This window comes from Uloborus diversus, chromosome 9 (genome assembly GCF_026930045.1).
Source record: "Uloborus diversus isolate 005 chromosome 9, Udiv.v.3.1, whole genome shotgun sequence".
Taxonomy (NCBI): Eukaryota; Metazoa; Arthropoda; class Arachnida; order Araneae; family Uloboridae; genus Uloborus; species Uloborus diversus.
Genome location: NC_072739.1, coordinates 121,673,944 through 121,691,747, shown reverse-complemented (window position 1 = coordinate 121,691,747; position 17,804 = coordinate 121,673,944). Strand labels below are relative to the sequence as shown.

Below are 17,804 nucleotides of genomic sequence, written 5' to 3'. Positions count from 1 at the left end.
AAATGCATCAATTGAGTTCGGTAAAGTTGTTTGGCACCAGTCTTTGTCCAATGTAGCCTCCAACTCGGAATCTTCAAACTTTTGTGACTGCCCATCTTGCTTTTTGTCATTGGTATCAAAATCACCTCTTCAAAAACATCTATACCAAAACTAACATGTGGAAATCGATGGAACATGTTCCCGTTAGCTTCTTGCAGCATTCCATTCCCGTCAGTCGCACTTTTTTTCAAATGGAAGCAGAAAAGTGAACTTTTTCACAAATTGTGTTTTGTTGAGAACACACAAGTTGACACATTCAGAGCACACAAAAACTATGTTGTTTCCACTTCAGTGATAACTCCACTTCAGTTTATACAGAAAGTAAAAGCCGAACGATGAGGTTATAAAAATGAAGTTAGTTACATCATTGTCCGTTTCGATTTAATACCAGTGATTGCATTTCTTGAAAATCCTTTAAAACTTATATGTACACCAGATATCTTTTCATATTGATTTCAATGGCTTTACATCAGTTTTCAAATCTGTTGCTGACCATTAGATATTTGTTGCAATTTGTTGGATATGTGGGAAAAATAATGTTCAAAAAAATCTTTTAATAAGAAAAAGGAAATGATTAAAAATCAACCCATAAAGATTTTCAATATTTTTTTGATGATTGATACAAGGTTGCCAACTGCTCCGAATTTTGCGGGGTTCCTACGCAAAAGCTGCAAAACTCCGCTGCTCCGCAAAGAAGTTCTTTTGCTTCGCATTTCCTGCCAAACGTTTTCAAGCTTAAATTTTGCTATTTTATCATAACAAGCATGAAATATGGGAAATTAAAGATGTTTATACTCAAATATTGAAATAGTGTTTATCAATTTCAACATAATTATTTTTGTACCAGTGCTTAAAATGATTATTAATGCTCTAAAACAATTTTAGATAAGTGGTTTCAGTTGTTTTTATTGATTTTTATGCAAAATACCTAACTGCTCCGCAAAATTTTAAATTGTTCCTTAAAATCACCACAGGTGCTCCTCAAATTGTTTCTCCAAAGTTGGCGACCCTGTTAATAATTAATAATATAAATTATTAAATAAAGGCAAATATTAATAAAAAATCTAAACTTCACTTTTCAAAGTACATTAAACCAGCTTTAAGACTCTTTTGTGTCCAGTTTAATGTGATTGTTCCTTCCGAAAATTGCACCCAGTCACTTGCTTTTAAAATAACTACAAATGTTAACCAATACATTTTTTGCTGCAATAATGGCATGGCACCACATGTAGTTACTGCAAGACTGACCTGCATGTAGCTGCTGTGATTAGTTTCGTTGTAAAAAGAAAACTTAATAATAAATTTTTATAACACAACTTTCAAATAGGTTGCATGTAATATTTAAAAGTGGGATTTCTATTTTTTATGTATGGGTCATTCCACGAAAATGTCAACCTGTAGGCCAAAATTTCAAACTCAATCAATATTAATGTGTTATGCATCATTTTAGAGATAACATTCTTGATTTTCGAATCTGGTAAAACATTTTTCAAGATGGATGCTGTAAGTAGAATAATTACTGCTTGAAGTTCTTCAACAATAACATGTAAATTTAAACTATAAAGCATTCAAGAAACGCGACCTGTAATTTTTTGAGCATACATTTTATGCAACTGGTTTTTTTTTCGTTATTGCTTTTATTTTGAGATTTCAGTTTCTTTCATTGAGTTTTTATTTTTTCTTTTTGAGCCTAATTTGAACTCTGTGTTGAATAGCCTGTTACGTTAGTCACAAAAGTTGTACTTTCCCTTCCAAAATCTTATATATTCAAAATATTAAAATCCTTATTCACAATGAGTAGTTGTAAATTGTTATTGGGAGCCATCTTGCTGCAATAATTTTCAGGAAAAAAATATACTGAATGTACACAAGACCTTTGTTTAATCTATTAGTATTTTTAATGTATCTCATTCTATGGTTTTTCTAAACAGGATGTTTCTGGTATGCCTGGGCTTTGTCGACCTGTTTCTGAAGGTGGAGGTGGATTTGATTTTCGTTTAGGGATGGCCATTCCAGATAAGTGGATTGAGGTATTGTGTAATTCTTAATAAAGTTGAGTTTTCTCTTCAATTTCCTAAACTAAAGGAATTCATTTTTTATGGATTATACTGCTGTTTGAATTAAAAGTTATAAAATTTCTTTCTTATTTTGTTGCACAGTATTTTTTATTGAAGTATTTTCATCAATGTGTCTTGTAAACGTTTTAAATTCAATTGGCTTAAAATAACCCTTTGATCTAAACTATCTTAAATAAAATTGTTTGAAAACAAAATATATGCCCTAAGAAATGCAATCAGAAAATGACTGTTTTATAAGATCAGTTGTGTGATTTACTTTATTTCTTTTGGAGAAGAAAGGTTTTAAACCACTAACAATTTTCAGGTTCTTCGTGTTATCATTCTCCCTAAAATTCTTAAATTTGATAAAAATATTTGCATTTCATAAAATTCCCGAAATAGTATTAAAAGTTTTTGATGTTCCTAAAAAGAATTGGAAAATTTTAGGGTGGTCTTGTAGGAAAAGGAGACACTTCACAAATTATTTTATGTGAAGACAAAATTTTCACTAAATGTTTAATCTGATGAATTCACCAAATATTTTGTTAAACATCAGTACCTTCACAATATTTTTCATTTCAGAACAAACCTTTCTCAAAATTCTTCCTCTGAAAACAAATCATTTTGTGTTTAAAACAGATGTTTTACAACTCTACCTGAAAGAAACATATAATGCCTGAAATTTTACGCCTTTTAGCTGTTTCTTATCTGCCTATCCCGATTATTCTCCTAATTCATTTGCATCTGCTTCTTTAAAACATTTTGGTTTTTATTTGCAATGTAATTTCACCGCTTGAACATTGATTATTTAATTCTTACCATTAGTTTGAACTTTGCTTATTAGTTAATCTTGGTCCTAGTTATTGTAGCCTTTATTACATTTTTTTAAATGTATTTTAATCCAAAATGGGAAAAAAAAGGTTTATTGCTGTGTTGTAGTCCTGCAAAAAAAAGATCGAGTGAGGCTTATGGATTTGAGCATAAATTAGTGGAAACAAAAGTTGGGGATAATGGAGGAGCTCTCGTGTTAAAATATAAAAAATGGGGAGAGGCTAGTGCACAAATAAAAAGCAAAGGGACACCATTCCTCCATCGACTACACCACTGGTTATTGTAACTTGAAAAGATGTCTTTATTTGCATGTCTGTGCATCTTAAAATGAATTTAACCATTAACAGAAGAAAAGTAACCATTTTTATACTGTATGCTAATTTGTATATTAATCATATACTTAGGACTATTTGCCTTTGTTGAAATATAAACAAAGACGTTAAAGTTTTAAATGTTGCACAAAATTCTCACTCTTTGTCTCATATATATATATTCAGGATTCGTACGGGTCATGGAAATCCTGGAAAGTCATGGGAAAAAGAATAGGCAAATTCCAGGCCTGGAAAAGTCATGGAAAATTGAAATTTTCATTCAAAGTCATGGAAATGTATTTAAAGTCATAGAAAAATGTCTTATGCAATGAGGAAGCAACAGTAGCTAAAAGAACATTAGTGATATATCAGTATTGTTTATATAAAAGACATTAAAACTGGAATTTCGAACGATCCCAAAACAAATCTGAATTTTGAAACCTCATTGTATCTACTTCTGTAGCAGCCGCTCATCTTTTTCTGCAATGTGATTTTACTGCTTGGACATCACTCATTTTGAATTTACCATTATTTTCAACACTTCTTATATTTTGTATTCTGTAGTAGCGAACTTGTACATTCTAGATTTTCCCACACCCACTCAAAAAACACAATTCAATTGCATCCTAGTTAGTTTCCATCACTCGTAAAAACTTTATAATGTTGATAAGAGTTTGTCTTAGTTTGTTGAAGGTTTTAGAAAATAAAGATCTTTAGTCTGGCGATAGAATGCAGAAATAGAGGAATTCTAATACTCTAAAACAGAAGTGCTCAACATGTGGCCCACAAAACTAATCCATGCGACCCACTGCTACCTTTAATGTCAGGTATCAAACACTATGTTCTGGAATTTCTGAATCTCTTAAGCATTGAAAATATGCAAATAAGTATACAAGTATATTTGAATCCGAAGATTTATTCACTACTAAATGCATTTTAAAAATAAATATCTGGTTTAGAAACTTGAATTAACAAAAGAATGGTGCTTTGTACTTTAAAGAACCAAAATCAGGTCATGAAAAAGTCATGGAATTTTTTCATCTGAATAGAGTATGAACCCTGTATATTTTATAAAACATTTTAATTTCTTTTCTTTTTTTAAACTAAGTAAATGAATCAATTATTTTTGCATTTATTTATTTATTCACTTATTTTGTTTTCCTTCTTCAGCTTTTAAAAGAACAAAGAGATGAAGATTGGAATATAGGCAACATTGTGCATACCTTAACCAACAGAAGGTGGACAGAGAAAACAGTTGCCTATGCAGAGTCCCATGATCAGGTAAAGATAAATAGTTTGCAGTATAGATGAGATTTTTTGGACTTTCTATGTCTGTTTTGCGAAGTCTACCTCCCTGTTTTATTTTTTCTGGCCTCAAAACAATTCTATATTACTTATAAATTTGAAAAAATTCGGGTTTTTCTTCCATTTCTGGTCCCTGATTTTTTTTTTTTTTTTTTTTCCACCTTCAAAAACACATCCAGGATCCCTTTTCATTCATTGTGTTCACTTATTTTGCATTGACAAAAGAGTTCCTTGTAACCCTGAAACGCATGTGTGCAGTAACCTGCAATTTTGGGCAATTAAACATTGTTTTTCTTATTTTACTATTAAGCATTTAATAATTTATCGGGTAAGATGAAATCTGGTTAATACAAAATAATTATGGTCCTGTAAATTTTGCATTAATGAGGTTCGACTGTATGTTTTATAGAACTCAAACAATACATCAACTGTTCAAAAAAATCAGCTATTGGCGTTGGTGGCCAATTTTACCTTTTTTAACTTTGGCCTTTCGAAATGTTAGAATTATTAGTTTTTATTATTTTTTGGACATGCATTTTTTTCCAAATATATTTGCATATTTGTTTTGATATGGTCAAAATGAAAAGCGTTTCTGCTATTGATGTACTTTAGCACAGAATTATGCTAACCAGCTGCGAATAAAAAGCAAAGAAACTTGTGGTTTGGTGGAAGAACTGCCTTTTATGTTTCTTACTTGTAGCTGCGAAGGTGGTAGCAATATACAGTGTTAGCATAAATAAATATCTCGGTTCTAAAAATCTATATTTCTGTGATAATGCATATCACATTTTTCACCCATTTACATTTTTCCCATGTTTTCGGTCATTTTAATCGTTTTCTTCCCCCATTTTGTTGTTTTTTTATTTTCTTGTGCATTCCACGTTTTCCCCGCGTTCCCCCGTTAAATTTCGCACACTTTACGATATCAAATATGTGACTTATTCACTTTTCCCATCGTTTAGCTTTTTGTCAATTTTTCAAGCGTCGATCCGATTTTTCGCATCTTCTTGTCGGCCATTAAAATGGCGTAGCGTCCCCTTCCCTTCGTTGTTTGGGCGCCAAACGCACTCATTGGTTCCCGCGCATCGCCGCGTACCCGGATCTGATCGCTCATTTGCCGATTCATTTTTCCACCCCATTTCACTCTACTTGCTGCTCTCTGTCCGCTCGGTCGCAATTTCTGCGGTTCCGATTTTTGTTCAACGATGGCGATGATGAAGCATCGGTCCACGGCGTCAGGGGACGGCCGTTGCTCGCCGCGAAATTGTTAAGACCTCAACATGAGGTGAAAGTCTTATTTTTTCATATATGTTTAAAATATAATAATCAAGACCGTTACTTCGTCGCAGCCGAAGATGAGAGCATAGGAGATCCATCACCTGTTTGAATCATGGCGTCCGTTGGCGGCACGCTGAATGCACCGGAATCGTCCCCTTAAGTAACTACCCTTTCGATAATCAACATAGCATGAGGTGACGACATGGATGCGCAATTACCTCGAAATTACCCTGATTCATTTTTAAGCGTGGGACGATCTCAACGTTGTCACCATGGAGATTACAGCCAGCGCCATTTTTTTGTCTCAACGTACATTGGCCTTCAACGGACATCGTCAACAATAAGCCATCCCTGAATTACACCCCACCATCTTCATAATGAACTGTCCATCCTCCGTCCATTACAATTAGAATATTTCACCACCCTCCGAGGGAACTTTCCGTTTTTTTTTATCTTTAACGAACTTAGCAACAAACCCCAGCTCCATTCTTGAACTCTTAAGTCTGTATTCCTCGCATTTGTTTTTTTTTACTAAGTGAAATGTTCTGGTGATCACCATGCCTAGTGCCTGTCTTCGTATCTGCTTAGAAGTTAACATAGAATAAAGAATGTATGGTAATGATGTTTGTGCTTACTATCGTCTTCAAATACACAACCCCCGGGTAAGTCTCGTTTAAATTTTGTTCTTTGGCATTCAAGGCAGTCGTTGGTCTGAGGTTATGCGCGGCTGCGATGCTTCCACTTCCACGGCCTAAAATCGTTATCTTTTTGGTTTTCGTATAACTTTGCAAAATTAATCGCGCGCATCATGACAATTTCATAAACTATTACACTTACCACTATAAATCATGTATAAAAATAAAGATAAACTGCATAAGGTTTTGTTTGAATGTACGTATTTGCTTAAACATGCAGGTTCCACTCTGGCACAGCCCGATATTCCTTCTGGAGGGGGTTTTTTGGTCACAACAGTATTAAATACTGTATTACGATTGAAAACAATGTTTAAACCAAGAGCTCTTTATCCCCTCACACACACACACTTGTCCAATGTATTTCATTAATAAATGAATTAAATCATTATTTTTTGTTCTAGGCACTTGTTGGCGATAAAACTATTGCGTTCTGGCTTATGGATAAAGATATGTATGACTACATGTCAGTTTTGACTCCATTAGTTAATTCTATCGACAGAGGTATTGCTTTGCACAAGATGATCAGATTGCTCACACACAGTTTAGGAGGAGAAGCTTGGTTAAACTTCATGGGTGAGTTACAATTAAATGGTATATCTCCTCCCCTTCACCAGAGCCAACACTAGTGCTGTAAAAATTTGTTGTTTAAGGGAGGAGTAGAATTTTTAGTATTAAAAGAAATCGCTTTTTTTGCGTTTTTTTCCCTTGGAAAATGGTTTGATTAAATTTATTAAAATGTTTTGTGCATTATTATGTTTTAAGAATATTTTGTAAGTTTTTGATCAAAAAGTATCCCCAGACAAGTCAAGGGCAGAGCTTTCCCCAGAGCACTTTTGGAAAAAGATGATTTGACATGTTCACTGTATCTCAGCTGACATTTATCTGAAATCAAATTCTATAAGAATTTAGTCAAAGTATTAATTAATCCTCTCCCCCATTCATTCTCAGATTTTGTTTGTTTTTTTTAAGCTTTAAAATCTTTGGCGCCCATTTAAAATTAAAAGTTCTATTTTTTACGAAAAATTCCTCTATTTTGTTAGCAAAAAAAACCATTAAAAAAAATAAATAAAACTCTAACCAGTAGTGTAGCAAGGGGTTCGCAGGAGTGGCTCTAATAGGGCTGCAGCAGCTACCGGCATTTTGACTGATTTTTATTTTTTTTTTTTTTTTAATTTTTTAAAATACTGAAAAAAAAGGAGGAAAGTGCTTTGAAAAATAAAATAAAAAAACTCACAAGAAAAAAATCTATGGAAGAAAATAAAACAATCCTTAATTCTCAAAAAAATGGGGGAGGAGGTACTCCTGGCCTGAAATTCTATTTCGATTCATCGAGTTAGCTAAACACACAGTTTGTATACCAGGGAACGGTGGTGGAGGACGTTCTATGCCCGATGATTTCATTTTTTTCCAAAGAGGGGGCGACATTTTGTCATGTATAGTTTGAAGTGTATAGTTTTCTTAAGCTGACTTCCCGACTCTGGGGGGTAGGGGCACACTTTCTTAAGTTCGCCAGGGGCGCTACACCCCGTAGGTACGCTACTGACTCAAACTCAATGTAGGGGGTTAGATTTCTTATATGCAGAATGTGTGTACTAAATTTGAAATAAATTGGTCAATTAGTTTTAAAATGGGAGTGAAGACTGACTAAAAAAGTGGTTTTGAGGAAAACACGTTTACAGTTTAAGAAGCTAAAAAGCTTCAATTCCAGCTCCACAGAGTACAGTCCCTGTAGCAACTTCAATCCCCTCAGCCTCTTCTTTTTTTTGTTATTTATTTACATTATATTTAACTAACCCCAATCAAGCAGCACTGACATTCTGAGCATCAGTAGCTGCCATAACTGCTGCATTCTTTGGCAGCTGTCGGAGCTATAGTTTGAAGAAGCAGAGACTGAATACTTGATAACTTCGAGAATTTTGCTCGAAATGGCTTAAATATTTGGGAATATATTTTTGAAATGTGTAACTACAAGACGAAACAAAAAAGAAAAAAATCACTTTTTTGAAACTGCAAAATCCTACCCTTAAAGGATGTTTGCAAAACAAGGAGATTTTTCTTTTTGAACAATCACAAAAGGCTTGTCATCCTCATTTGATCAAAGTTGATGTTTCTCTGAATTTTCTGATTACTATGACAACAAAAAAAAACTAGCTTGTTTTAATATTTATTAAGAGGACAATTTTTCAGCACCAACATCAACATAGATAATCTTAAAAAACAAAGCTCCATCCAGGTGCAAAATTTCCAGATAACTAATCTCTATTATTTAAGATTGATAAGGAATAAAAATACCAAAAAGGTATACACTGTAAATTTAATCTTTCTGATGTGTATAAGTAGGCAAATTTGCCATAACAACCAATCTTATTAGAATTATTCAAGAAATGTTCAAGAGAGAAATGGAGTTTCCTACATGAACAAATCTTACTGACAGTATCAGGGTTTCCTCACACGTCGAAAATTATGATTTTCAGAAAAAAAGGCCTCAAAGTCATGGTAACTAGCAATTGGTCATGAATTCTGAATTCTAAAACATGCACATAAGTATCAAATTTACCAATTAGACATGAACACTCGTCATTTTGTCCTGTCAAACTCAAACTTTTTAATCCATTTGCATCCTAGTCAATTCAAGCTCATATCACTCTTAAAAATCATGATTAATTTTCACCAGTGTTTATCTGAAATTTATTACATTTCAGAAAATAAAATTGGTTCAAAAAGTTAGTTAAAGCCGTTTAAGATCCAAAAAAAAAAAAAATTGAATTTTTAGAAACAAATATGCAAAATAGAGCACAAAGGTTGCAATTTTATTTTTACAAAACATTTTGCTCAAAGCAGGCATTATTGGCAGGTTGTTAGCTTCTGCATTGCTCTGGAACAGATAAAGCGTCGCTGATATTTTAATTAATTTCTTCTCTAATTGAAGTTATACAAAAATGTGATCTGGCTAATTATAATCGTTATAAAATTTTGAATCTTTTGATACCTGGTTCAACCGTCACCTATCTACCATTCTCAAGGAATTAAAATGACACACATTTGTACATACATACATTGATAAATAAAATTGGATTCCCTGTTACAAACTTCAGTCTTTTTTTTTCTAGAAATCTATTTAAAAACATTTCTTATAATTATTGTTCATGAAAGAAATGAAAGCAACCTAAGCTCTTTTGAATTCAGTTGTTCTCATTTCAATCATATACTGCTATGTGTTTGCAAAGTATAAAAATGAAAAATAATTGTGGATCATGCAGTAACTAAGTGCAAATAAACTTAACTGCATCGAACCACTGAAACATTTTTTTATGTAGCTATGTCATGACTAATTAAATTCTAACAAGTATATAACTTGGATGTATGCCTTACTGTCTTAAGGCTGAATGAATTAAAGGAAATAATATCTTTAAGTGTTCAGAAATGTCTTCTTGTATGCCCTTCCCCCTAGCTCTTAGTATTTATCATATGATGCAGTGAGAAGCAAAGGTTTGTAAGTGGCAAAATTAAAGATTTGGAGGTAACCAATTCAAATGGTGTGTGAACCTCTCTTTGTCTTAGGGCAAGAGACAGTATTAGTAGCCATGGAAGGTACTGTTGTACTGCATAATTTAGCAAAAGTTTTGAATGAAAGCCTACCTAGGAACCTTTAAATGTTTTTTACTCAAAACTTGAAAATGTTCACTTACATCCCTTTGCTTCTTACTGCTTCATATGTCTGATGCAATTAAAGTCAATGTACTTAATAGCTTGTTATTTTTCATAGGTAATGAATTTGGTCATCCAGAATGGTTAGACTTCCCACGAGTTGGAAATAATGAAAGTTATCATCATGCCAGAAGACAGTGGCATCTTGTAGAAGATGAACTTTTGCGTTACAAATTCCTAAATAATTTTGATAGAGCTATGAACCAAACTGAAGAAAAATATCCATGGCTGAATAGTCCTCAGGTAAAATAATATGTTTGCCCTTTAAAACTTTTTTAAAAGTAATATTATAAATATCAGTATCAACCATATCCACAAGGTAAAGTATCATGGATACTTATAAAAATGAGGAATGGACATCAATGTCCTGCCTTTGAGAAAAGTGGAGACATATTTAAAGGTGGAAATAAATGGAACTGAATGGGGGGGGGGGGATGGGACTGATTGAAATGACTTCCATTTGAATATTCTGGATCCCATAGTATCTCTCATGACCCAAGTATTGAGACATTTGCAGATTTTAATGGAACAAATGGTGACCATTTGGTGACAGCTTGACAATGTCTCACAAAATTTAGCACCAACCCCAGTTGTCAGCCTGTTAAACACTTGCAGAAAAATTACATCAATATAGTTTGTGATTCAAAGTTCTCGAGAATTGAGACTAAGTGAAGTGGCTTCCTTGAAATTTCCAGTCCAATAGTAGGTTTAATAATTTCTGAAAAATGTAAAAATTTCAATAGCATAAACTAAGAGAGAACAATAAACTGTTCATAAAAATCAGCCAGAAGAATTTTCTTAAATTTGGAGGGGGGAAAAACTTTAGGCTGGTAGAAATGCAAAAACCTTGTATTTTTCATTATGACTTTGTTTAAAAAAACTAGTTATAGACCTGTTGTGCAAACTATAAACCACAATGTTGTTGTAAAATAATTTTGTTTTCTTTGTGTAATTGTAATTTGGTTATTAAGCAGTGTAAGTTGTTGCTCCTAAGTAAGGGATAAGGCAGAAAGAACTACATGCAATATAGCAACAGCCTAGATATCACATCATCAAAGACTGCAGTTTTGTCAACTTGGTTAGTCTCTGAAATTTTCATAAATAAAAGAATGCACATTGAAGTTCTGAAAATATTTAGAGTGAGACAATTGTTTAACAATTTTCTTATTTTTTAATAAAATGTCAGAACAGAACTTTGTCACTTGTTATACTTGTGCTTTTTCAAATCCAATATTAAGTTGTGTAGATTCCCTGTTGTTTTATGAGTAAAAGATATTGATTCTACACTTTAATCTACTTTGAAGATTATAATGTTGATTCATTTCAAATGTTGATTAATTGTTATTGTTACCAATATTGACGTTATATTTTTGATATTAAATGTTTTTCTCATTTAATGGCTGTCATAAGATACCTATTGCAAACAAGAAGTTCCGTCTAGAACTAAATGAGCCTACTCTCCCGTATACCCGTATCTACTTTCTAATATCTGATCAATATTCTCAAAAATAGCTGAAATCGCAAATGTTTCAAACATAACATTTTAAGCTGATTTCTAGGAATAAAATATGCCTTACTCATCTAAAAAATTAGATGAGTAAAATAAATAAATAAACGAGCAAATAAAATAGCAGCACCTTTTAAACAAAGTAGCTAATATACTTTTTCTATTAAAAAAAATTCTTTAACCGCTTTCAAAGCGAAAAAATAATAATTAAAATTAATAAGCTCATCAAAATAAATACATCATATCACAAAAAAAAAATCGTTTCTTTTCCCTCTGTTGCCAAAAATATTTTTTTAATGAATTAATGCACTTACCAAAATAAATAAAAACAATAAAATGTGAACTTAAAGAAATAATTTTCATTGTCAAAAAAAAAACTGCGCATATCTTTCTGTAGAAACATAAATGACTTCAAATTTATCCGCTGATAACTGAGTACCTAAATTTAGAGTGAAAATTAAAACAAGGCATATCAACACTAATTATTTCAGTTAAAACCATGACTGCAGAGTTGGAATTGGAGTCAATCTCATTTTGAGATAAAGGAGTCGGAGTCGAATATCCAAGAATCGGAGTCGGTTATTTTTCCTCCATGTATAAATTTTTGCCAAAGCTTCGAAGTCGGGGAGTCGGAGTCCGACTAATTGTCGGGCACAGGAGTCGCAGTCAGAGCCAGGTGCCCCAAAATTCTCAGAGTCAGGAGTTGGTTGTCAAGAGCTATTTTCAACAAAATTTGTTTGAAGTAAATTCGCCTTCAAGTACGGAATCTACATTGAATTTCAGTTTCCCCATAGGCGCTAATGTTAAGGGATTTGAACTGTTCAAAATTGAACGAAAAATTGTTCAAATCAAAAAGATATTTTATATACAAGTTTTTCATTAAAAGCTTTTTCCTACAAAGTTTGTTTGAAGCAGATTCGCCTCACAGTTCGGAATTGCCTTGAATTTTTCCCGTTGGCGCTAATGTTAAGTTTTTTTGAACTGTTCAAAATTGAACAAAAAATAGTTCAAATCAAAAAGTGAAATATAGGAATGGGGTGTCCTCGCCAAGATCTTTCAAACAAAAAAAAGTTTGTTCGAATCGGACTATTCACTCAAAAGTTATTAGGGGGGCACAGACAGACTGACAGACATTTCCCCCCATCTTTCCAATTTTTAATTTTTCGATATTTATTTTATTTTTATTTTTGACTTTTTTTTGGTAATATTTTCAAGATGCATTAAGCCTTCTTTCATGCTTTTTTCTTCTTTCTCTGGCACTCTTACTGGGAAAGTAGGCTAAAAAGTAGATTGTTTGACCAGATAAACAGTCTATAGGAGCTTTTTAAGATAAAGCTTGACCACAGAGAGGTGGTGTATGGCCTTGAAGCGGAAACAGCATTTGTGTCATTTTTAATAGGTAGAATCAGCCAGAAAGAGCAGAGTAGTAAGAGGCACATTTTTCGCTGATCTGATCTATTACAAAATAATAACAAACAACCTATTACAAATGATGTTTCCGTGATAAGGCCATCCCCTGTCTCTCCGTAGTCAAGCTTTAGTGAATGCCCTAACAAGCATATTTTGGAAAAGGTCCCTTTAAGTATTTTGTAGGGGAGCTTCCACAGACTGTTAGCACTCCTACGAGTCTCTTTTAAACTATAATTCTAGGTATGCTTTTCTGAAAAAAAAAATAGAGAAAGAAAGAAAAAGTGTCCAGAATAGAATAGTCAGAAAATTTGTCGACATTATTGCAGCATTTGTAATTTTAAAGGAAAAAATTATTATTTTCCTCTTCATTATGGTGCCTAATGTCCCTTATCATTATATGTAATCTAAGTATATGTGTGGATGCTCATATTTTATCATTCATTGAAATTCAGAAGTTCATTTGGTAAATTGAGACTTTCTCCCTTCCTAAAAATTTAAGTTTGAGGCACCCCTGTATCATTCTAAAAATTTGAATGTTTGTAGATTTTATTTACGAGGTGTGACTGTTAAATAACGAGACTGATGCTGCTACTGAAAAACCGTGCATGAGCCAAATCCAACCATGCGTAAAGCTTTCTCTTTTAATTGCAACACCTCCCATGTTTGTAGAGAAATCAGTCTGGTCGTAACCATCCTTTATGTAAGAGGTGTTTGTTTCACTTTGCCGGAAAATATGATAAGTGTAATAGTAGAGCAACAAGTTGTCATGAAATTTCACATGAAACTTGATGAAACCGCTACTGAAACTTATCGTGTATTAAAATGAGTTTATGATGATGACTGTTTATTACGTGTGCGAGTTTTTAGCGGTTCAAGCGTTTTCCAAGATGGCTGAGAAGACATTGAAGATGATGACTGCCCGGGTCGCCCTTCCACATCTAAATCAAACAGAAATATTGCATTCAAATATTGAATTAATCAACATTACTACTGTGAGGTGCTTGCTCAACTCCGTGAAAGAGTAAGGAAAACACGACCTGAATTTTGGAAGAACAAGTCCTGGGTTTCCAACAAGACAATGGACGGCACATTCCCATAGGCGGATTTAGGACTGAGTTCCTGGGGGGGCAGGATTTTTCTTTTTTTAACAAAACATTTTTATTGCCCACCCACTCATATGTTTTTGTCTGTTTCCTGTGATGCATAAGTCCATGCTTTACTTTTTTGTGTGTCGTTTTCATTAATGTGTTTTCATGCTATCCTTTTTGAACTGACCTTAAGAGAGGGAGCTGGTATCAAGAGAGTGACGCAGGGCTCCCTTTTAAGTGGGAAATAGAATATCTCCAATTTTAGGGGACCGGGGGTTTCTCCCCCGGTGGAAATTTTGTAAAATGGATATAAAATTCTGCATTTTGAAGCATTATAAAGGTTAATTGGATAGACATAGAAATTGATAACTAGATTATACAGTTGTACAGTATTGTTCAAACTTTGTATGAAACACCCATTTTAAGTTTGAAAGAAAAAATAAACTAGTTTTCTCATTGCAACAACCTTTTTTTAATTATAAGTAGTGCAGAAAACGAAAAGGAATAGAGATAGTGTATCATTTTTTTTTTCCTGGCTAAACAGATTAACAATATGCAGTAGAAGTGGAGCCTACTTTGCTTAGGATTTTCAAAGGCTTATCTAATTATTTTCAAGGACTCTAGAATAAATAAAATTATTGAACGCACTTCATTTGTGCTTTCCAGTCTCTGGTATTTTAGTACTTGATAGTAAATTTTTGCAGTCCTGTTCTAAATTTGGGAGAAATAGCTATTTTAACTTTAAAAGAAAAAAGAAACCATAGATTTCTCATGACAACAACTTTTCTTAAGTTGCAAGTGGGGCAGAAAACGAAAAGAAATAGAAGTAGTGTGTATTTTTTTTCCGTGCTAAACAGATAGACAATATGCAGAAGAAGTAAGATAAAAGCAATCAATGCAAAAGAATTTCCAAAATATTGCATTCAGGATTGAATAAATAGAAAGATATGAAACATGTGAGTCACAAAAATTTATTTCAAATAATATGTTACAAACGTGAGAACCATGATTTTTACATTTTTAATACAGGATGTGGCAAGGAGCTGAATTTGGCATATGTTGGCATTCCTTCCCCTCTACCATTTGTTAGAAATTTTAAAATTTAAGGTTTGTAGCCTCACGTTTCCAAATATTCAAGGTTTTCAAGCACTTAAAAATGAAATTAGTTTTTTCAAGCAATTTCCGTTTTTTAAGGAACAAATCATGAATTTTTTTGTGGGAGTTAGGGACACACTTCAAAGCAGGGGGCCTAAGCAACAGCTTGTTTATCTTATAGGCAAATTCGACCTTATTTGTAATTCACTCCTACCTATAAATTTTTGCTTGATTTTTTTGTAGTTTTTACGAAAATTCGTCAGTTTTTACGGTTAAAGGATTTTTACGATTTTACCAATCTTTGTTAGTTTTTTATAGACTTTTATAAAATTTCAGCAAATTTTTCCAAAACTTTTGATGACTCAGTTATTTAGATTTCAATAATGACAAGGACTGACTCACTTAGACTTAGATGATTATGACTTACCTTACTTTTTAAACAGTATTTATAAAGTAAGTAAAATTGTACTCTCCCTTTAAGTAAAAAGATTCATTTAATCAGAACTCTCAGATAACTGAAATTTATTCAGTTTGCAATAGTATTTATTCTCTCTCTCCCTCAAAAAGGAGAGAGAGAGAGAAGGAAAAAAATCTTATGTTTTTTAGAATTTCTCAAAAGGCCAATTAATATACTAAGAATATAAATATTATGCACAAATAAATACTTGAAATGTGGACACAAATCATAACGAGTAGGTCGTTCTGTTAGCGCGACTGGGGGAGGGGGGAGATTTTCCCCTTTGCTTTAGGTTCCAATTTGTTAAAATAATCGCCAATTATTATAAGTGTTGCAGCTTAATGTATAGCTTGTTTAGCCTATATTTTCATTCATATACTTGCCCAAATGGTTTTCAGTCCAAAATAGTGAATTTAGACACATTTTCAGCACCCCAGTGACAGTTGTACTATTTGTATTTAATGTTCGTTTTTTTTTAACTTTTCTTTTCTCCTATCAGAAAAGGACATTTGCTTTTCTCTTCATTTTCATTGAACTATTCAAAAAAGAAAAAGTCATGTTTTTTTTTTTTTTTTTTTTAAGATTTTGGAAGATGTGTTATTACTACATAAAGTCCTCCCAAAACTGGGGGGCATTGCCCCTATGCCCCCCTATAAATCCACCCATGCCCTTCTGAACTATTCAAAAAAGAAAAAAAAAATATTTTTTTAATTTTTGGAAGATGTGGTTACTACATTAAGTCCTCCCAAAACTGGTTGGGCATTGCCCCCCTCTGCCCCCCCCCCATAAATCCGCCCATGCACATTCCGCATTCTCTGTCAAGGCATTTATTTGCCTGACCTGGCACCATGTGACTTTTATCTGTCCCCGAAGGTCAAATCTGCACTGAAAGGAACAAGATTTCAGTCCGTTGAAGCTGTGAAAGTAAAAGCGGCACAAGTCATGCAGGAGCTCACAGAACAAGATTTCCAGCTCTGTTTCGAACAGTGAAAAATTCGTATGGAGCGTTGTAAGGAAAAGTGTAAATTGAAGGTGATAAAAACTAAATATGTATAAATTTAAAATAAAATGTTTTACAGCAACAGTCTTATTATTTAATAGCCTCACCTCGTATTCAATTTCCAAACCAATTACTGCTCTTTTCTTCACTACTATAAACAAGTAACTAAAGGAATATAAATTATGTAAATATAAAGGAATTTTATATTTACATAATTTAAATATAATTATAAAGGAATATAAATTATGTTCCCAATTTACATCAATATCGTCTGTTATTTATTCATTTATATTTGCAGGCTTATGTTAGTTGGAAACATGAAGATGATAAAGTAATTGTCTTTGAAAGAGCTAATTTAGTTTTTGCTTTTAATTTTCATGCTACAAAAAGTTTTCCAGATTACAAAGTAGGAGTTGATGTTCCTGGAAAGTATCCTTTTAGTAAAACTAAGATGGTATTTTATATGTTCTTTGTGATAATCCTTTTAATTTATTTTGTTTGCCAAATTGACATTTTCATTTGGAGTTTTTTTCATTGCTCAAAAGACATTAGATTTTTGTGCTATAGTACTGAAAAACTATTTTGCCAACTAAATGTGATAAGTTTACCTCTAATTGTATAATTTAATTTTTCTATAGTATTAAGAATCTAATACTGACAAATCTTTGTAAAATAATAACTACCATTTCTGATTCCCTACCTAATGCAGTCTGAATTACTGTTCTCCCATCCACTCTTAACTTTAGCCCTGTTTGTGTATATACATAGCATTTGTGTAATTTCTTAAGAAATATACATGATCTTCATAAAATGGGGGGAGAAATTAACCAAATAAATACTTTTCTTGACTTGGTGTTCAGATATAAAATAGTTCTTGACAGTGATGCTGAAGAATTTGGAGGCCACAAACGACTGGACCACAGTACTGAATTCTTTACATTTCCAGAATCCTATTGTGGAAGAAGCAATTCGATGATGGTAAATTATTCTCCTGTTTCCTCCAGCTGCATTTGCATAATTTTC

General features: G+C 32.8%; 1 protein-coding gene across 1 annotated transcript in view; it reads left to right on the top strand.

The window, feature by feature from the left end:
* LOC129230663 (1,4-alpha-glucan-branching enzyme-like) overlaps positions 1–17,804 on the top strand; it is a 39,217-nt gene that overhangs the window by 15,230 nt on the left and 6,183 nt on the right. The window contains exons 9-14 of the mRNA XM_054865078.1: positions 1,971–2,069; positions 4,409–4,519; positions 6,918–7,089; positions 10,283–10,467; positions 17,080–17,210; positions 17,642–17,759. Of these exons, the coding sequence (XP_054721053.1) occupies positions 1,971–2,069; positions 4,409–4,519; positions 6,918–7,089; positions 10,283–10,467; positions 17,080–17,210; positions 17,642–17,759 (816 nt within the window). The remainder of the gene's footprint in view (positions 1–1,970; positions 2,070–4,408; positions 4,520–6,917; positions 7,090–10,282; positions 10,468–17,079; positions 17,211–17,641; positions 17,760–17,804) is intronic.